This window comes from Sinohyriopsis cumingii, chromosome 11 (genome assembly GCF_028554795.1).
Source record: "Sinohyriopsis cumingii isolate HCF-2022 chromosome 11, ASM2855479v2, whole genome shotgun sequence".
Taxonomy (NCBI): Eukaryota; Metazoa; Mollusca; class Bivalvia; order Unionida; family Unionidae; genus Sinohyriopsis; species Sinohyriopsis cumingii.
Window position 1 is genome coordinate 52,015,245 of NC_142971.1, and position 23,343 is coordinate 52,038,587.

General features: G+C 34.6%; 1 protein-coding gene across 3 annotated transcripts in view; it reads right to left on the reverse strand.

The window, feature by feature from the left end:
- The window catches only part of LOC149788455 (uncharacterized), a 123,231-nt gene that overhangs the window by 86,804 nt on the left and 13,084 nt on the right, over nt 1-23,343 (reverse strand). For all 3 annotated transcript variants that reach the window (XM_089974440.1, XM_089974439.1, XM_089974438.1), the window contains exons 8-15: nt 20,294-20,504; nt 16,435-16,547; nt 11,411-11,536; nt 11,030-11,224; nt 9,909-10,051; nt 2,899-3,041; nt 1,713-1,819; nt 1,158-1,255 (exon numbers count right to left, since the gene is read on the reverse strand). In XM_089974440.1, coding sequence (XP_089830566.1) covers nt 1,158-1,255; nt 1,713-1,819; nt 2,899-3,041; nt 9,909-10,051; nt 11,030-11,224; nt 11,411-11,536; nt 16,435-16,547; nt 20,294-20,504 — 1,136 coding nt within the window. The remainder of the gene's footprint in view (nt 1-1,157; nt 1,256-1,712; nt 1,820-2,898; nt 3,042-9,908; nt 10,052-11,029; nt 11,225-11,410; nt 11,537-16,434; nt 16,548-20,293; nt 20,505-23,343) is intronic.

Here is a 23,343-nt window from a genome sequence, read left to right on the forward strand (position 1 = left end):
AGTGGCAGATGTGGACCCCATTTTTATTCTCATGGAAAGAGGAAAAAAATATGCTCTGTTTGCTTAACATTTTAAAATTGTAATGAACACTGGTGAATGAAAATGTGCTATACTGCATCTTTATTATTTGAAAATGGCTGCTAATTGGTTTTAATTTGGAACTTACGTGAAGAAAATCACAAATTTAAAAAAGTATATAATTTGTATAATCATCTTTAACAAAAATATTTTCTCAGTTAACATAATATGCAATAAAATATTGATCAATGAAAATGTTGGGAAATGCCAGCTGGTAAGAACTAAATACAAAATTACAATGAATCTTGTCTAGTGAACCTCATGTTTCAAGTTTATATTTTATTTCACTTTCATTGTATTAATTTTAAATATGATATAACATCTTCTATTCAAATGTAAAAAGAGTTGATCAGCTTTAATGGCAATGCCATTGAGCACTTCCACATGAACCAAATTAAGTGTGACTCAGAGGTTAAGCTGGATTTATTATAAAAACTGATGCAATAGTCCTTTGACATGACATCACAAACCAATTACAAGATTAACTGTCTCAGCCACTTATAATTCATGAAAGGTGTTGTCATCACATTAACATCCATGTGTAGGATGAATTTAACTAATTTTATGATAAAAATCACACGCTATCGACAGACAATGCCTAAGCTGATGCTTTTGTCTTATCTGTAGATTGTTTCTCAAAAGGCATATATCTAGTTGCTGTGTTCCTCAACTGTGCAACTGCAGTGTGTTAGCTGTTCTTATTAATACAAACGATATAGGATTGCATAACAAAAAATTAAAAGGGAAGCAACTCCAACTTTACTGATACAAGAATTTGATTGTTGTATATCAATTTATCTATATTAAAAGTTTGTCATCAATTATTGAGTTTTGAAAAGAATGATATTGATTAGAATGCAGATCAAACTAAAAGTAAATAAAAAATATGATTAAATTAAATTATCCACAACAAAGAATAACTGCATTATTCTAAATGGGTAATTATATTTTCAAAATAACTTGTAAGTGCAATATCTATATTAAATTTTGTTCTATCATACATCATCACAGGAAGATGAATTTTCACGTGTATGATAAATATCACTGTATATGACTAAGAGAGATGACTGATGAATTACCTGATATTTCTATAGCTGGAGGAATCCTCTGTCAGGCCTCTATCATTGATTGTCAATGTTCTCTCGATGGACCGAAAATAATTCAGGATACTCAGACACTGAAATGGACAGCTTTATGAATATAAAAATATTACTTTAATTGCAAATAAAAATATTTCTTTAATCAGAAATAAAAATATTGCTTTAATCAGAAATAAAAATATTACTTTAATCTGAAACAAAGATATTACTTTAATCAGAAATAAAAATATTACTTTAATCAGAACAAAAATGTTACTTCAATTGAAAATAAAAATATTACTTTAACTGGAAATAAAAAATATCCATTATCTGGTGTTCAATATTTTCCAGAAACATGCACATTTTCTGATTTTGTTCTTTGAATAAAATGGATTTCAATGCAAATTAAAACCTTATAAGATGTAGGGTCTATATTTAGGATACAATAATATTTGACTTTTATTATGCGAGAAATTTACCTTCAAGGGATTTGAAAAGTTTGTAAAATATATGAAAATACATGACAATTTAAAGGTGCACAATGTTTTAGCATACGGTTCTCCGCATGTCTCTTAAACGGAGGTGTCTGAGCTGAAGGAAGGACAGGTATGCTCCCTGGAGGGTGACAACATCATTCTCTGCTTCATCACCATCATCAAGACCTAGTAAATATGGTAGATACATTTGTGATAATTAGCAATCAAATGCTCCAAATTATCGGGGTTTTTAAAATCTATAATATGTTTCCCAGACACCCCTACATCACCTTTTAAATAGTTTTTCTGATTATTCAAATGGTGAACTACTAGAACTGCTTTCATGTCTGTGGGTTTAGATGATCAAGGAGTATTACAATATCATCTGCAGTCAGTACGATTTTAATTATGGATTTTTGTAATTATTATACATTTACTCTGATGTGTCAGTGAGAATATTTTGATCAACATAACTCTTTTCCAACATCAGAAGTATTTTAGAAAAGAATAATTCACCTGAAATTCCTTTAAATAGACTTAGTTTTATTTATGATGTACCACAGGTACTATTTACCACAGGTACTATTTAGCACAGGTGCTATTTACCACAGGTACAATTTACCACAGGTGCTATTTACCATAGGTACTATTTACCACAGGTGCTATTTACCACTGGTGCTATTTACCACAGATACTATTTTCCACAGTGGCCGAGTGGTCTAAAGTGCTCTCCCTTATGGATCACTGCCATCTCACCTTTGTCCGCGTGGGTTCGAGTCTAGGATTCGGCCAATGTGGGTATGTGAGAAAGCTTGCCAGTAGCTTCTCATGGGTCGGTGGTTCTTCCCGGGGTTTTCCTGGGTCCTTCCTGCACCATTAATACTGGGCGCCATGCATAGCCTATTGTGTGCTGAATAATGGTGTTAAACCCCACAACAACTATTTACCACAGGTACTATTTACCACAGGTGCTATTTACCATAGGTGCTATTTGCCACAGGTACTATTTACCACAGGTGCTATTTACCACATGTATTATTTACCACAGGTGCTATTTACCACATGTGCTATTTACCACAGGTTCTATTTACAACATGAACTAAAAAAGCCACACTGTACGTATTTATTCATTAACTTATTTTTGCAAGAAGCAGGTAATGATTTTCAAAGTACAGTGTCATATATTATTCTTAGTGGACTGATGTGAAATTAGTTAATTATACTTCAGTTTAGGGCATAAAAAGGAATATACACAACAAACTTACCCAACATCTGCACTGTGTTCAAGTAATCATAACTGTCTTTGCGTTTTTTGGCACTGGCTGAGCGACTGTGACCACTGAGGTTGATATTGTCAAGATCTTTGTCTTCCAAATCCTGCATGGTGACTGAATCAGCATTATCAGACCTAGCAAGGACAGTGATAATACCTTTTTATTATGTTTATTATAAAATTTCAATGTGATTTTGTATTCTACTTATTATGTACATGATATGCTTTTCATATTTTAACATAAATATTTATGCATATGTTTATGTATGATTGTATGTATGTATGTATGTATGTATGTATGTATGTATGTATGCATGTATGTATGTATGAAAGTATGTATGTATGTATGTATGTATGCATGTATGTATGTATGAAAGTATGTATGAATGTCTGTATGTATGTTTTTATTGTTATTGTTATTGTTGTTGTTGTTGTTGTAGGGTTTAATGCTATTTTTCAGCACAAAATAGGCTATACATGGTGGCCAGTATAACTGGTGGAGGAAGAACCATTAAAAACCCTGGGAAGAATGACTGACCCATGAGAAGCTACTGGCAGGCTTTCTCACATACCCACATTAGCCAAGCCTGAGACTTGAACCCACATAGCACAGACAGAGGCGATATGGTAGTGACCCAGAATGGTGATCACTTTAGACAACTCGGCCACTCAGGGTCCCTTATGTATGTATGTTTGTGTGTGTGTGTGTGTGTGTGTGTGTGTGTATGTATGTATGTATGTATGTATGTATGTATGTATGTATGAACATGTTGTTTGTTCTTCAAATTCAAAGATAACCATGACATCACTAATTGGCTTTGTTTCTGTGAGCATGTGGGTGGCTGATCAGGTCAGTTTGTGTTTTGAACTGTCTGTGGCACACAGGACAGGACATGTCCTTGGGGTTGCTTGATCAACAGAGGACATGCTAGTTTCAAGTTTTACGCTATAGCTCACATGTCTGTACTGCCTCTGCAAATCTTCTCAGTTCATAGTCTATAGTTCCTTAATGGACAAAACTGCATCGGATAAAAAGATCCTGTGCAAATTCTTCTCAAGACTCAGTGTCAATATTGAAGTGTTTCAAGGATAACTTGAGGGAGTCTTTGATGAGTTTCTTTTGACCACCCTGAGTTCACTTTCCCTCCTTCAGCTTGCTGTGGAACACCTTTGGTCGCCGCTTGTCTGACATCCTGGTGACATGGCCTGCCAATCTCATCTGTGATTTCATCAGATGCCATGATCTCTTCTTAAAGATTGTAATATTTTCTACTGAAATTATATGCAGTGGAAGATTGTTCCACAGAAGTGTACCAATGAATTGGAAGCGTTTCTTCAATTGCTACATTCTTGGTTCTGGTGGATGAAGGGTTTCCTGGTAATGTTGATCTCAGCTGGTAATATGTTGAGTAAGACCTGAATAAATCCTGAAGATACTCTGGTACAGCTTCACAAAGATGTTTATATACAAGAACTGCTTTGTCAAAATTAATTTTTCTTTATATTGTAAAGCATTTTAGTTTTATAAACAATGCCTTTGATGAATAAATAACAGATGTGTCTAATACAATGTATGCTGCCCTATTCTGAAGTTTATAAATCCTGTCATATGGAACAGTTTACCCATACAGTTGAATCACTGTTAGAAGAATGTAAGCATTGTAGCACAGAATGCTGGTTTCATTAGGCAAATATTTCCTGATTCTACTAAGTAGAGTAATTCTGTATGATATAGTACTTTACAAATCTTGAAAATATTGTCATACTATTATATGATCTACAGATAATACTAAAAACTTTTCATTTATGATATGCCTAACTGAGAATTATTTATTGTAAGCAATAAGTTTTGGTTACCGTATTTGTGTTGTTTGAGTGATACCCAAAAATAATACCTTTTGTTTTACCTTGTTGTGCCCAAGTTTGAACTCTAATAATGTACAAGTCTAATCTTGTATGGGAAACTTCAATAAAGGAACTAGATATATACAAGGCTGCCTCATCTGCAAACAAATCTGTATGTGCAAATTCACTACTTAATAGGAAAGAGGACAGGGGCTAAAGTAGAACCTTGAGGTATGCCTGAATGAATAATACAAGTTTGTGAGGTAATATTGTCAATAGTTACATGCTGACACCTTTGATTAAGTTATGACCTAAACAAGTTTAAAGAACAATTGTCAAATCTGTAACAGTTCAACTTTTGCAGCAGAATTCCATCATCAAGATCAAAGGCTTTCTTGAAAGGGAACCTGCTTAGCTATTTGCTTTTCAAATAATTTTGATAATATATTAGGTAGAATGGATATAGGTCTGTAATTCTCAGATCTTCCTCTTCTGATTTTACAGATAGGTGTAACTTCTGCATTTCTGAGAGTACCTGTAAAGTTACCAATCAATAAACCTAAGTTTGTTATAAGCATTAAGGACTTTGGTTTTATGTAAAGATGTAAGTTTTGATACCAGCAAGTTAAGGAATTGTGGACCATTGCCATCAAGTCCAAGAATTTATTTACATTCAACTTTTTAAGCATATAAGAGACTTTCAGCTTCACTAACATTATCTACTGACAAAAATATGTCATATAGTTTGCATAAATGATGCAAAGGCAACAAACACAACTGGAGCGTTAGCCTGGTTTTGAATACAATGACTTAAGTGTTAGCCTAGTTTTGAAAACAGTCAATGGAGTGTACATTAGCCTGGTTTTGAATACAGCAACTGGAGAGGCATATGAAGAAATTATCAAACTTTTCAACAATATTTTCAACAATATTGTCATGATTTTGTTTAAGCCTAGGTGGAAACCAATTGTTAGTGGATACAGTCACTTCTTTTAGATGCTTCAAAAGTGTCTTGCAACTCTAAATTTCATCAATAGCGTGTTTACAGTATTCTTCTTTTGCTCCACTTAGCTTTATGTCTCCATGTTCTATATTTTTACTTTTATTTGTGATATTTATTCCTTTGGTGATTAGCCTCATTGATCACAGGGTAATTCACCTGGATTTAAGTTGTTGTTTGACCCCTTTAATTTAAATGGGCATGATTATTTAAGACTGTATTTAATAAATAATGCCATATGTCTCAGGCAGTGTTGACAATAGCTATATTGATAAATGAGTGGAAAGATTTGCAAATTAAATCATTTAAGGACTTGTTCTCATCAAACTTTGTACAGTCCAATTGTCATTGAATGTGGTGACCATTTTCAAACAGTATGGGAACAAATCTAATTACTGAGCCTGGACAGATGTTGTTGTTGTAGGGTTTACCACCATTTTTTCAGCACAAGATAGGCTATATATGGCAGCAAGTATAAATGGTGGAGTAAGAACCCAGGAAGAACGACCTGCCCGCTACAAGCTACTGGCAAGCTTCTCACATACCCACACCGGATGAACCTGAGGCTCGAACTCACACAAACAGAGCTGAGATGCTAATGATCCGTAATGGTGAGCGCTTTAGACCACTCTGCCACTCGGGGCTCTGAGCCTGGACAGTAGTCACTCATTACATACACTGGCACATTAAAAACATTTGTATTCTCAGGTGCATTTGTATAGGTAATGATCACTGATGGCATCATTTGCATCCATTACTCTAGTCAGAGAGTTAATCATTTAGGTGAAACTGTAAGTTTCAGATGCAGAATACTGACTGATGCAGTTGCTTTAACATTAATTCAAGAAGATTTAATTAACATCAGTATGACTTAAAACAATAATTCAACATAAGCCTTGATTATAATGTTACCAACATTACACAAAACAAAAGAGGCATTACAGCAAGCATGATTACAAGGTTGATTATCAAGACATGTAAATATAAACTGGGCAAAATGCACCAGAGAAATGAGCAAGCAATGCATTTTAAAAGCCAGAGAGTAAACATGAATTTAGTATCTGGACAAACTAAAAAAAACAATTTAGGATTAAAAAATAAATTAAAATTATTGGTCAAAACTGAAGTCTAAAATAAATGCAGACGAAACAAATTAAGACTGAAAAGCATGCTCCAATGCAGCTTACACCTAACCAAAAAGAAATGAGTTAACAGTAGGGCACCAGCACAGTACTTAAGACAAGGACAAATAATTAAATGCTATGAAAACATTAGCTGTCATCATGACAGGGAGGGGGGTATTATTTACAGATATTACATTTACAGTCTTTACTATTCCAGGATAAAAGTAAAGATCTAAATGAATTAAAGTTAGATTGCTCTCTTGAGTAATTTTGTACCTCATGCTGCAAAGTGGCAGTTGCAGAGCAAAAATAGTATTTTGCCAAATGTTGAGGTTTTAATGCTTGGGAGACCTAAGAAATTTGAATATCTAAAATTATGTTTATTGTATCTAAACATTAAATCGTCCAAACATTTGGCAGCTCACTTATTCAGTATTTTGAAAGCCTCTGAAGTCATAACCCGAAGCCTGTGCAACTTTAAAGACAGCATTTATGTCATAAGTACAATTTTATCATTATACTCAAATCTCAAAGCACGCTCTTGTATATTTTTCAAGTTTATTAGTGTTCATCTTGTTGCAGAAATTCCAGGCTAAGGGACAAAAATTTTATTGGACAGGATAAATTTATATAAGATTGTTAGTTTGTTGAGTCAAGTTAGCATATAACCAATTCATTTTAAGAAATCTAGCTGCGTTGAACCATTCCTACAGAGATTTTTTTATATGTGAATCAAGTTGCAGTTGATAGTCAATGTTAATTCCAAGAAGTTTAATTCATGTTAAAGTATGAACAGCAATTTTTTGTGTCCAGATATGTTACATAAGTTGCATTGAATTCTCTTCCTCAATTATGTACATCAGAGATAATGCCCTGTTCTCCACAGTATCACCACCAGTCAGCCTCAGTGGACGTCAACATGTGAATGTAGCAGTTCAGGTTTCTGAGATATTCAGCCATGGTAGCTCAGCTGGTAGAGTGTTGGACTCATAATCCATGAGACTCACAGCTTCAATACACACAATACCTGCCTGTAGTCAGCTTCATCAGAGCATCTTTGGAAAAGGCATTTAGCTCCCTTGTCTTAAGCTAGATTTCGCCAACAATATATTACAAGTGAAATTGAAACTAACATAATACAAAACAAACATCAAAGACACAAATGAATGCCATCTTTGCAAAACAATAGGTTATTTATTTCATTTCTATCTTGTGTTAAGTACAAAACAAATAAAAGTAGGCATTGAAAATAAGATTTTAGTGATCTGTGGGCTGAGCTATGTTAATTTTTCAAGTTGTTCCTATAACCTTCAAATGCAAAAAAAATAGAAGATATTCAGTTTGGATAGCTAAGTTAAACAAATGCATATACTGCTATTAGTGATGAGAACTCACTGAGTCATTGTGATACATCTAAAATAATGTTATTTTGATGCAGAAGTAACCAGAGGCATGTATACAATTGAAAATGGTCAGTATTTATATCTGAGGCCTTATTCTGATTGCAGTTGACGAGTGGAATGACATTTAATCCTGGGGCCCCGAGTGGCCAAGTGGTCTAAAGCACTCTCCATTATGGATCACTGCCATATCACCTCTGTCTGCGTGGGTTCGAGTCTCGGATTCAGGCAATGTGGGTATGTGAGAAAGCTTGTCAGTAGCTTCTCGTGGGTCGGTGGTTCTTTACGGGGTTTTCCCGGGTTCTTCCTCCACCATTAATACTGGCCGCCATGTATAGCCTATTGTGTGCTGAAAAATGGCGTTAAACCCTACAACAACAACAACAACAACAACTTTATCATATAGTCGGTACACTTTGCCTATAGTATATGCAGTTTTATTTTTTTGATACTATAACTAGTGAACATATCACTTTATGTGATTCTGATTGGTCCAAATAAACCCATGAAATTATTGTGTAGAATTCTCTTTAATGATTGGCTGCGATTATGGGAAAAAATTAATACTGGCTGCCATGTATAGCCTATCGTGTGCTGAAAAATGGCGTTAAACCCTACAATAACAACAACAATGACATTTAATCCAGATGACCAATAGCAACATTTCAACTTTCATTTGAAACAGCAAATTTGCTGCTTTCAATATTTCATATTTACAAAAATATCATTGGAAGAAATAAATTACAATACTATATGAATTTTTACCTCCAAATTGTCCAATCTACTATTACAGAGCAAATAACTTGTAAATTAAATAAAAAGGTAAAGGCCAACTATAACAAAGTTTAGAAAACTGAATGAGGATTGTTCATTTTTATTTTGACTGTCGACATGAGATAGTAATTTATGGAAAACAAAAAAGAACAAACTATCTTCAGCTATATGTGTATTTAGCAAACTATATATCAAATAAAATCTACTGTATAAACTCGCTTATAAGACAAGACTAAATGCAAGCTGCAAAGACCTAGGTCTGCCATGCATAATACACTGGTAGATCTGGGTCTGTGCAGTTCATTAGTTGCAATCAGTGGAACAAATAATATAGACCCTGACAATTGGTGCATTATGCTCTAGCAGATCAGGATCTTTCTTATTTGCAATTTGACTTGACTTAAGAGTATATTCAGTAATTACAGTTTCATGCAAGTAACTATACTAAATATCCTTTGGCTGCCCAGTAAAGACCAAATTATAATCAAGTTTAGAAACTGAATGAAGATTTTTCAGTTTTATTTTCACTGTCAAAATAACACAGTATTTTATTGCAAACATACATTGACGTTGAAAAACTCTCAAATTAATAAAAAAATCAAGCAAAAACTAAAAATTATATAAAATGACATTTCAGTAATTATCTGATTAAAATGAGTACAATTCTGCATCCCAGACATATATCCCTGTGCTTTTCTCCGTTATGTTGAGCACCTTTCCTAAATACAACCATCCTGACCTCCATGTCATGTGTACTAGGCCAATCTTGAATATATATTAAGTGCTAAATTTTCACCTTCCTTGTATACCAAAATTATATCATGCTTAAATGTATTTATTGCATGGGGCTGGGACTTACTCTGAATGAAGATTTTCATAAGAGTAGATATTCTTCCACAGATTGGTGGTGTTCCGAGCATGACTTCCAGTTACCTGTACCATATTAACTTTGGGAGGATTTCGTACAAGGGCTGCATGATCTTTCAAGATATCCTGGACTTTCTGACAACAAAAACAAGAAATATGATGTTTTGTAAGAAATACATATTTGAGGTATTCTCTCCCTGTCAACACCAACCAGAGTAACATTCAACAGAATAAATAAGAACTGCATGTTTTGGATATTTCAATATGGCAAGGTATTTGTGAAGATACCACATGACTCTGAGATATTCTCACTCAAAACTGAATTTCACTCATAATAATTTTTCTTTAGTAAATGTTTAAACCTGTAACCTATGAAGAGTCATTTTAAGAATTTACTTTTAGAAATGACAAATATCAATTATTTGTCTCTACCCTCTATCTCTAAATCATCTGGCAAAACTAAATTTCATTGATGGTTTTATCTCTGTAATCTTATATTATCAATAAGAGTTCAAACAATACCTTCATGTTATCATATGCATGTGCCAACATTTTATCATGTCACAAAATGGTGCTGGAATGGTGAAAAACACACATTTTGCCAAAACATAGCCTGTCTAATGGTATTTTCACATGAAGTGACTTCATCATCCATTGTGGAATTGTACTTATGACCAGAAGAGTGTGGGTCCTGTTCCCACCATTGGATCACAGTGGGTACTATGGTGTGTCCTTGGGCAAATTATTTTACTCTACTTGCCTTGATATGATACATATAAATTTCCTGTCTTAGCAATCTGATGTATACACCATGGTACAAAAACTAAACACATTATTGATACATGGAATGTACGATGTTTAGCCTAATATTTACATTGTTTGGGTTTTGATCAAATACACAGTAAAAACCAACATCCAGGTGAAAAATAAGATGTTCTATGCAGTACCAATATAGAAGATAAGTACTGAAAAAAATCTCTCAAATGTGACAATGCATGGGTCTATTTTAGTCAAAACAGCTACCATGTACAAGGACTAGCGGCAGCCCCTGAAAGGTTGGTACTTTTTCCCAGGTTTTCTGTTCCCTTCCACTTAAAGGCAATATAAACTTACCTCAGGGTCTGTGATGTGCAGGAAATGTGCCTGCATTTTGATGAGAGGATCCAGATTGCTCAGCTGCCGCAGTTGGGTCCACTGTTTCTCCTGATGTGGATCACGCTCTGGCTTCAGCAAAATGTATGGCAGCCAGTTGGACTCCTGCCGCAGGGTATGTTGGGGGGACTCTGATCCCCATGACTCCTGGCCAGCCTGGTGAAGGCAAGGAAAAACAGGGATAAAAATATGATCATCATAATATTTGGTTCATTCATCAAATACAAAGCCATTCCTAGTGGACTTTGTCTATAGGTCTTCAGTGAAGGTTGAAAGAAATAAGCATTTTAAAAAGCAACTAGATACATTGATAGTTAACCAAAATGAAGCATACAATCATACCTCTATTCTGTCATATGTCTTGAATGTGTTATAGTGTTCCTGTCTTAGGAATATCTGTTTAAACTTGCGGTTGACCTCAGCAAACATTTCCATCTCATCACCAGTGTTGTGTATTGCATCAAGGTTCTGAAATGGTGGCAGAACTGGTAATCGGAATGACATTTGATTGATGGCATGTAAAAAGTTCTTAAAATGGTGGCTTGGATAATACATAATATGAAGCTAGTATAAATATGTGCTACAGTTGTGGAAAGGTTCCAAATGGAACAAAGTTTGTATTTCTAGAATCCAGGTTGAAATTATCATGTAAACAGAATTTAAATACAAAAATCTGTATTACCCATTATCCTTAGTGTGTAATCTTACACATGAAAACCTTTCACAACATTAATGAAGTAGGAATCATAAGCATACTGATGAAAAAATTTAAAAAAATTTAAAAAAAGAATTATCTCAAGTTAGATACACATCTCAGAATGTAATTGTATGCATCAACAAAAATATCATTTTTTTTGTATAAAAATAAAACCTGATACAGATAAAAACACATTAATTGTAAATGGAAATGTTGTAGAGTCAGATATATCAACAGTGGGCAATAAAACAAATCACTAAATTGAAAGAGGTCAAGGTCAGGTCACTGTATTGAGACCCATCCTAAAAATCATTACTTCCATTAAAATCACTAAAATCAAATGACCCAATGATTTCATAAAAGTCACTTACATCATAGGACTAAATGATTTCATAAAAGACACTAAAATCATAGGACTATATGATTTCATAAAAGTAACTTAAATCATAGGACTACCGTATATACTCGTGTATAAGCCTGTTCGCGTATAAGCCAACCCCCTCAAACTGAAGTGGTAAAACTGTTATAAAGTGCATGACCCGCGTATAAGCCGACCAATAATTTCTAGACTACTGGTACATCACAAGATGCATAAAGTGAGTTCTGAATACGTTTATTTAAATCACATTATTAAATAAAATGAAAGTAAGAAATCTAATTTATATGTTGAAATAAAAACAATTCTAAAGTGTTAAGTCTTAATGGAAATTTAATTAATCCTCATTCTAAAATCATGAATGATAAAAGTTCTATCACTTTTAGAATCCTTCAAAATCTGGCTCTGTATCAGACTGGCCAAACAGTTCATGAAATTCGGCTTCTGTGACGGGCGTGCTTTCATCATATACGTCGTCATTGTCATCATGGTCATCCAATAGTGTGATTCAATTGATCAAAATATGATTGGTTTCAGCGTGGACATTATTCAAGCATTGTGACAGTTTATAACTTTGAGCAGAAACCATGTCCACAACCATATCTCATTAAACAATACATCTGATTAGTAAAGTCATTGGCATTGTGCAACAAAACAAAACTATCAGAGATCTCGGAAACACTTAATTATGCATATTTGGATGCCAATTTTTGATCCGGGACCCAGAAAATCCCAGAGGCGGTAGTCCTCCGTATGCATGTTATAGGTGTGCGGCAAATTTCAAAGACTTGCCAGTCCTGCTTCAGCCACCTGCTTTGTGGGAAAATGTGATGATTAATTAGCTATGCTGATATTTACAATGACAGAATTCAGTGACTGAAAGACCCCTTGACGTACATATATGTTGCCATTATAAGAGTACATAAAAAAGAACATGCTGCAATAGCTGTGCGGCAAGATCAAAGGCTTTGTTTGACTGGCAGCCGGATGCGAGAATGTACTGATATTTACAGTCATTGAATTCAGAGTCAGAAAGACCCAGAGATGTACATGTGGTCATTTATAAAAGTACATCAAATAAACAACTTAAGCTTTCGTTACTGTGTTCATTTCCAAATGTATCAGAATAAGTAATGCATGAGAATCAAGACATGTTGAGACTTAGACAAAATGCCATTCGTAATTTGGATAAGTATTTTGGGGTTAAACGGCACGCTAATGAAGATTGTAACGAGATTCAGAAGAGTGCTAAAGCTGCTAGCATTGACAGTTCGGATAGGACAGTAGTCATGGACTCCTAGTTTTAAATCCTAGCGAGATCTCTGCATATTATCCCTGAGGCATTTACCACAGATTAAGCATATGGTAGCTATTGTACAACACTCAACCACTAACAAACCACTTTGCTTTACTAATAACTAAACAACAGTAGTATATAAACTGTGGCTGCTGATTACTTCTAAAACACCTGTCAAAGAAATTCCACAAATTATATTGTTTTACAATTATTCACGCTGACTCGTATATTGCCCTGTTATTTACCCTTCCTAAGCGTGCGTGCAACAAACCCCTAGGGAGCCTCTCAATATTGTTCCTTTAAGACTATCGTACATGTATTTCTACTCTTGATCAAAATGTTTGTCGTATATACCTTCAGGATTGTAAATTCTTTTTTTTTTTACGTAGATCCTTTTCATATTTACACTGAAATAAGCTAGCGTGCATTTGTACGATACCGTAGAGTTCAATGATTACTGATTAGCTGAGGGTAAATACTGGACTGGAGATTAATAATATGGCGGTTCTTTTGAAAAATACACGCACCACCGTGGCTCAAATAACATGTATGGCTGCATTTTCTGGTGGATGGACATCTGTCAAATAGATGTAAATACGTTAAAACATGTTTTTCATTCATTATCCTACCACGTAAGTTAGAAATAAAATATTTGTTTCACTTCACGAGAGCGCAAATCTTATGAGCCATGTGGCATCATTAGGCATGTGATCTCATCTTCGGCGATTGACAGAAACAATAAAAACTAAAAATTGAGGGAAAAAAGCGTTAAAAATTTCAGACTTGGACCTTGACCCGCAGATAAGCTGACCCCCCTTCTTCCAGGTCTTAATTTTTTCCTAAATTTTTTGGCTTATACGCGAGTATATATGGTAAAAGATTTTACTAAAGTCACTAAAATCAAATGACTAAATGATTTCATAAATCAAATGACTAAATGACTTCATAAAAGTCACTAAAATCAAATAACTAAATGATTTTACTAAAGGCACTTAAATCATATGACTAAATGATTTCAGAAAAGTCACTAAAATCAAATGACTAAATGATTTCATAAAAGTCACTAAAATCAAATGACTAAATAATTTCATTAATGTCACCTAAATCATATAAATGATTTCATAAAAGTCACTAAAATCAAATGACTAAATAATTTCATTAATGTCACCTAAATCATAGTACTAAATGATTTCATTAATGTCACCTAAATCATAGTACTAAATGATTTCATTAAAGTCACCTAAATCATAGTACTAAATGATTTCATTAAAGTCACTTACATCATAGGACTAAATTATTGTATTAATGTCACCTAAATCATAGGACTAAAGATTTTCATTAAAGTCACCTAAATCATAGGACTAAATGATTTAAATAAAGTCACTTACATCATAGGACTAAATGATTTTATTAATGTCACCTAAATCATAGGACTAAATTATTTTATTAATGTCACTTAAATCATGGGACTAAATGATTTCAGAAAATACCCAGGATTGAGCTGGGATGAATATGTCCATGTTCTAAATTCCTTTTCCTTCCAGAGGTTTGTGGAAATTTGAAGAAAGAGAACAGTTTTATGCAAATCACTAACTTGAGCCAGTGCTGAAAATTGTGTATTCTTTTATTACTTATTACAAAACTTAATGTGGCAGGGGCACATAAGGTCTGACCTTCTGCAAGTCCAGTTATGATTTGTGTTGTAGTGATGTATTCTTGTTCCATCAATATATTTGTAGTTTATAAGATCATGCATACAGACATTCAGAAACTGAAGGAAGCTCAAAAGAGATTTTAGTACATGGAAATCATACATGCTACTACAAGTACATAATTGCTAGTGTGGCTTAAGTCCTTGGAAATCACATATGCTGTTGCAGGTACATAGACAATGGCATGACCTAATTCCATGGAAATCACATATGCTATTGCAATTACATAGGCATTGGCAATATGGCTTAAGGTATTGGAGATCACATGATTATATGATATTGCAAGTACACAGACATTCAGAAGGAAAGCATGGTATGGATGAAGTCCTTGCTATTACAAGTACATAGACACTGGCATGGCTTAAGTCACTGCAAATCATATATACTATTACAAGTGCACAGACACTGGCATGGCTTAAGTCACTGAATATTGTATATACTATTACAAGTGCATAGACAATGGCATGGCTTAAGTCACTGAACATCATATATACTATCACATGTATATAGACACTGGCATGGCTTAAGTTACTTGAAATGACATATGCTATTTCAAGTACATAGACTATCAGAAGGAAAGCATGGTATGGATGAAGTCCTTGCTATTACAAGTACATAGACACTGGCATGGCTTAAGTCACTGCAAATCATTTATACCATTACAAGTATATAGACACTGGCATAGCTCAAGTCACTGAATATCATATATTACTATTACAAGTATATAGACACTGGCATCATAAGTTACTTGAAATGACATATGCTATTTCAAGTACATAGACTATCAGAAGGAAAGCATGGTATGGATGAAGTCCTTGCTATTACAAGTACAAAAATACTGGCATGGCTTAAGTCACTGCAAATCATTTATACCATTACAAGTATATAGACACTGGCATAGCTCAAGTCACTGAATATCATATATTACTATTACAAGTATATAGACACTGGCATCATAAGTTACTTGAAATGACATATGCTATTTCAAGTACATAGACTATCAGAAGGAAAGAATGGTATGGATGAAGTCCTTGCTATTACAAGTACATAGACACGAGCATGGCTTAAGTCACTGCAAATCATTTATACTTTTACAAGTATATAGACACTGGCATAGCTCAAGTCACTGAATATCATATATTACTATTACAAGTACATAGACACTGGCATCATAAGTTACTTGAAATGACATATGCTATTTCAAGTACATAGACTATCAGAAGGAATGCTAGGTGTGGCTTCAATTCAGGGAAATCATGTATCTGTGTTATTACATGTACTCACACATTTGATGCCATATACATTTAGAAGGAAAGCTAGGTGTGGCTTCAGTTGCTGGAAATCACACACATGGAATGGTATATCTTTATTCTCTTCATCTGTAGCTAAACCTCCACCTGGTTTATAAAAAAAATTGTTTCTTACTAGTTTGGATGATCTTGAATAAATTAATGTTTGCTATGTACTGGTTTGCATACAGTGTACTTAAAATGATCCATAATTTTAGTTAGATGCTTATTTTATTGCAATCAGAGTAACTGTTACAAACCATCTCAGAAATTCTGAAAACTGAGACAATAATGTGAAGGGGAACTAAACTAGCATCTCCAAGTAAAATCCTATTTATTTGTAGCATAAACCTAGTTGGCTTTATGATAATTTTATATGCAAAATAAAACTTTCAATAACATCATTTCTACATAAAAGATCTATGTATATGACCATTTATTTCTAAGGTTTACATTTTTCTTGAGTATTTTTATTCTGGCATCCCATATTTTGGAATGTGTCACAGCATGATGTGATGATTTTTTTTGATGAAGTATCTTTTTATGTGTCATTTCTGAGGTACAGTATTCCCTCACTATGACATGGTTCATGGAAACCATAAGAGTGTATCATCTAAACCACTGTCACAATGGGAATGAGGATCCCTATTCATTGACTTATCATCAATGACACAATAGAACTGGGTCCGACCTGCAAAGATGAGGCTATGGTGTCCAAAGTACAACTGCCCACGACATTCAGCTTGTGGAAGAATGATTCTGTGGATGCTGTCAGTCACCAAGCAAGGAAAACTTTTAGACAAGCAAAAATCCACCTATCAGTATAAGCTCACATTTTAGGTACTGATTTATTAGATCAGATCAAATACATCCACATCATCCTAATGCAGATGAATATTCAAATACCATTGTCAGGGTCTTGGCATGAATCCAATTTCTGTTTTTTGTCTTTGTTTGTTTCCTTTGAGAGATTAGCCTTTCTTGTATATGGTCCAACTCATGTTTGGTACATACAGGATAACAAATCTATCAAAAAGTATCCAAATACCTCCACACATTGGGAATCAGAGTAGCATTTTTCATCAGACACTGCAAAAACACTGAAGAGTTTTGAATGAAACTGCATAGCATCTATTGTACACAGACTATATGCAAATTATCTCCCTTATCATCTCACCAGCAGATTGATATGCTCTCTATTCTCAAGTGGTCATCACAAACAGGTCATTGTTTTTTTATTGTTCACGTGATTCTTTTGACACTAAAAAATATTTAATTTATAGATTAAATCTGCTCAATTACAGTTACAAGTCCACCTTAGGATGGACTAGATACTCAGTTTTGCACCAATCTGTCATGAAATCAGCTGGCACTGGACCAATGGGCTGGCAAAAATTGTGCACACTGGTTGTGGTGTATGAGTGATTGTGATGTATGATGGGTTGTGATGTGTGCTTTTATGCTGTATGAAGGACTGTGTTGTAGGATGAGCTGTGTGTTGTAGGATGAACTGAGTTGTGTGAGGAACTGGATGTTGTACAATGGGCCGAGTTGTATCAAGGATAGTGTTTTGCATGATGGGCTGTTTTTTATGATGGACAGTATGTTGTATGACTGACTGAGCTGTATGATGGATAGTGTGTTTAATGATGGGGTGAGTTGTATGAAGGACAGTGTGTTGTATGAAGGGCTTATGTTGTATTTTTGATGATTTTTGTATGATGGCCTAAGCTGCATGCATGTGTTGTATGATGGATGGGCTGAGTTGTATTAGGGACTAGATGTTGTATGATGGAAAGAGTTGTATGGGGACTGTGTTGTATGACGGCTGAGTTGTATGAAGGACTGTGTTGTATGACAAGTTGAGCTGTATGAGGGACTGGTGTATGATGGTGTGAGTTGTATGAGGGACTGGTGTATGATGGTTTGAGTTGTATGAGGGACTGGTGTATGATGGGTTGAGTTGTATGAGGGACTGGTGTATGATGGTTTGAGTTGTATGAGGGATTGTAATGTTGTATCATGGATTGAGCTTAATGAGGGACAAAGCTATTATGGGGATCTTTGATATGATTGGAACACTGTATCAGGAAAGTTAGTTTTATGCATAGTTGTTTAACCAGACAATAACTAAATAAACATTCTGCTGCTTAGTTCATATGACATATTTATTTTTTTGACTCAATAATCTGACAAGCAAGCAGACTCCTCTAAAAGGCTAAATTAAACATAATAAAACAAGTGAAATTTGCACACCTCTAAACTGAAATAAGTCTAACTGCTGAAATAGGTAAATACATGGACAGATATTACATATCATTAATTGATCTGTGAATTTTCATGACAAGAGAATGCAGCTGAGCAAGATTAAATTATTGTACATTCCAAAATGACACAAGATTAAGTTATTGTACATTCCAAACTTACACAAGATTAAATCATTGCAAATCGAAATTGACAAAAGACTTAGGAGTGTTTCATCTTGAAGGAATGTTTTGAAGAAAAATATTATTTGAAGAAAAAAACACAACATAGATGAGGACTACATCAAATTGTACAAACAGAGGATCATGTGTAGGTGTTCATTGTTTAAAACTTTTGTCAAACACATCCATAACATACATGTCACAGGTCGATTACAAGATTTTGTAAACACATCCATAACATTGCATGTCACTGGCTGATTATAAGATTTTGTAAACATGTCCATAACAGTGCATGTCACTGGTCGATTACAAGATTTAGGAAACACATCCATAATATCCATAACATTGCTGTTGTTGTTGTTGTGGGGTTAACGCCATTTTTCAGCACGATAGGCTATACATGGCGGCCAGTATTAATGGTGGAGGAAGAACCCGGAAAACCCCGGAAAGAACCACCGACCCACGAGAAGCTACTGGCAAGCTTTCTCACATGCCCACATTGGCTGAATCTTAGACTCGAACCGCCGCAGACAGAGGTGAGATGGCAGTGATCCATAACGAAGAGCGCTTTAGACCACTCGGCCACTCGGGGCCCCCCATAACATTGCATGTCACTTGCTGATTACAAGATTTTGTAAACATGTCCATAACAGTACATGTCACTGGTCGATTACAAGATTTATGAAACACATCCATAACATCCATAACATTACATGTCATTTGCTGATTACAAGATTTTGTAAACATGTCCATAACATTACATGTCACTGGTTGATTACAAGATTTATGAAACACATCCATAACATTGCATGTCACTTGCTGATTACAAAATTTTTTAAACACATCCATAACATTACATGTCACTGGTCGATTACAAGATTTATGAAAAACATCCATAACATCCATAACATTGCATGTCACTGGCTGATTACAAGATTTGTGAAACTTGTCCATAACATACATGTCACTGGTCGATTATAACATGTGGAATCATTCAACTAGTGAAAACAATCTTATATCCAATGAACCCAGATATGAGTTTTTCTTTTAATCAACTACTACATATATCTCAGCTTATAAGTCAAGTCAAAATGCAAACGACATAGACCCTGATCAGCCATAGCATTATGTCTCAGCTGATTATGGTCTATCTTGTTTGTTCTACTGACTACTTTTAACAAACTACAGAGACCCAGATCTGCTGGTACATTATGCAATCATGGCAGATTTGGGTCTGTGCAGTTTGCTATTAAAATTCATCTTATAAGTGAGTAAAGACAGTACATGAGAAGGCTTTTCAATATTCTGTGATATAGCTAATGTCTGTTACTAATTGTTTTGTCTCAGGATGATAAACATTATTCAAGGTAAGGAGTTATGAGACCAATATAAAAACCAATTTTGTGTGTTTATTAAGACATAACTCACCACAAGCTGCTGCTGCATATGACAAGGCTGATGAAGGCAATGGTGTGGTTGAGAGGAGAGTAGGATTGATAGGTGGAGGCTGTGGTATCGGTGACTGAGTAGTTGGGGAAATACCAGAACTGGGTCGAGATATCCCAGATTTGGGTCGCTGGAATCCTCCTACGTCATCCTGATACCTTGAAGACATTCTTGACCCAGGAGTGAGTTCTTCCTACAGAAAATAAGCAAGCATCCCCTTTTAGTCGATAATCACTGGCTGAGTCAACTATCTCTGCCTAAAAAATTCAGGCATAATAGTTTGGTGAAATCATGGAATGATCAACAGTATTCTCTCTTTAAAAGACTGCCCATGTTTCATTTACTATGAAATGTTTTTACAAAAATCACTATTAGTGATGCATATTTTTAAAATCAGTTAGAGGTTTAAAAAAACCTGGAAATAATTGTAAATAGACCTATTAGTCAATAAGTTATGAAAAAAACCATACTAATTTACATACAATTGTAATGTCCAAAAAATCCTAAATTTATAACAAACTGGATTTTTAATCCTCTTGCTTATTTTAATTTTCCTAATAATGTTTAACTGATTAAGCAATTTTTTCCCATTTCTGGTTTGAATGTGAATTTTATGATTTAATAGGGATGCAACTCCTTTATTCTCTAGGGACTGACATGAACTTATGCAAAACTGATGTAACAAAAATATAGAAATAAACTGTTAACAACTTTTCCAGTATATTTCATATAACTTCATTTATGTTATCAATTTCCATAACTTCCTTTATAAAATAAATTGACAAATTCTGAAGTTGACTGCTGGGGTGGAATTTGATAAAATATTCAGTGGCTGTTGGACTAGGATTTGACAAAAATCATAAGAGGCTTCTAGTGCAAGGATTTGACAAAAATTTGAAATGGCATTCAAGCATGGAATCTGACTGAAATCTGAGGTGGCTAGTAGGGACTAGATTTAACAAAATTCTGGAGCAGCCTGCTGTCATGGAAATGTATAAATCCCTTTGTTTATTAATACATGTACTCAGGTTTTGTTTTTTGTTTACAGCAATACCCAAGGGTGATTCCATGTATATTGTACAATATTTCAAAACAGTGAATCCAGTTCATCCTATGCCTCATGTGTGAAGTGCTTTTGATGGGAAAAAGCAATATTCATCAAGGGCACAGATATGTAGGGCTACATTGTGTATAAATACCTTACCATTATTTGAAATCATTACACTATGGAAACGTCTTTTCAGTGAGCAGTCTACTTAAGGACTTGCATCTTCAGCTGTAGAGGTATGTGAGTTATTTATTAAACACGCCCATAACATTACATGTCACTGGCCAATTACAGGTTATAACTATTGTACTCCCACATTTAGTTTTCTCTATTTTCTATGTAACTCCAGCTTGCATGGTATAATGCAAATATTTTCTATTCTTGTATGTGACTTAACAGGAGATCTATAATATTAGCAATAAAGTTGCATTTTATTGAGAAATGTTTAGTAAAATAGGATTCTTATCGGACATAGGTAGGTTCACTTCTGAACCCATTTATTGCTTTATAATGTTATGTCAATAATGTAATTTGCATAGCTTACTGTATATAATGTCATTAAATGTTATCGTATATGCCCATGTCATTCTTAGTGCATGGTATTAGATTTATTTTCAGTTGATTAGAGCTGACCATGGTGATCAGTGATGATCATGGCAGCTGCGGTGCTGATCCATGGTGGCCTGGGTTGATGTACCAGCTGTAGATCTGACCATAGAAGTTGACCATGAGGTCTGAGGTGCTGCTGATGGAGGTTTTGATGGAGCTGGTTGAATGACAGCCTTGCAGCTGACTGAACAGTGTGTAGCTGGTTGAGTAACAGGTAATCGGGCATTGCTGACTGATTGGAGGGTGCTGATTGCTTGATTGACCAAGGAATTGAATGGTGGTCAGTGACTACCTGTAATGCTGACTGCTTGATTGACCAGTGTGACTGGTAGCCAGGTATTCTAGTGATGGAGTGTTTTGCGTAACTCCATACATGTAATCTTTTAGCTGTGGGATAATTTTGGGGTTTGTTAGTTATACCCAGTGTTTTGGGACTGTAAAGGTGTATTGTATGATATCTGTCACAATTTTTCATCAATTTGCTATTTGAGTAAAGTACCTCATTTCTCACTATTAGAGTGAATACATTTTGCTATTTGAGTAAAGTACCTCATTTTTACTATTTGATTAAAACACATCATTTTCTTCGTTGTGTGAAATTACCGTGAATCATTAACCTTTGTCCTTGTACTGTGTAAGGTCATTTACTTGTATTCACATTTGTTACATTATTAGGTTCATGCGGATTGTGTCAATTTGTCCAATATTTGGATCTTACAAGTATTAATCATAATTCATTTTCTATTCAAGTCATTCATCAACAAACATTGTATTTATGTCACCATCAAAAGTGTTATGTTATAAATCCTGGTTATCTTGTTTGGAATTTGACAAAAATATGAAGAAGCCTGCAAGGTTGGATTCTTAAACAACTCTGAAGTGGTCAAAATGGTTTGAATCTGAAAAAAATCTGAAGTGGCCTGCAGGGTTGGTTTCTTACACAAATCTTAAGTGGTCAGCAGAGTCTGAATCTGACAGAAATCTAAAGAGGCATGTAAAACCATGATACACCAAAAAATATGAAATGGCCTGCAGGACTAGGATTTGCTAAAACTGTGTTCTTCAAGGCTCAGATCTGATCAATAATATATGAAGCAGCCTGAAGGACTAGGATTATATAAAAATCTGAAGCAACATGTTTGGCCTGGATTTGAAAAAAATTAAACATGGCCACAAGGTTTGGAAGGTAATAAAAACTTGACATGGTCTGCCAGGGCTGAAATTTGGCAAATAAATCTGATGTGATCTGCATGGATGGGATTTGATAGCTCTCTGCATAATATTGCATTTTACTCAGGTGAGTTACATGCATAAAACTGTGGACAGTATAGACCCAGCTCTGAAGCACATTATTCACATGAAAATCTTAAGGTCT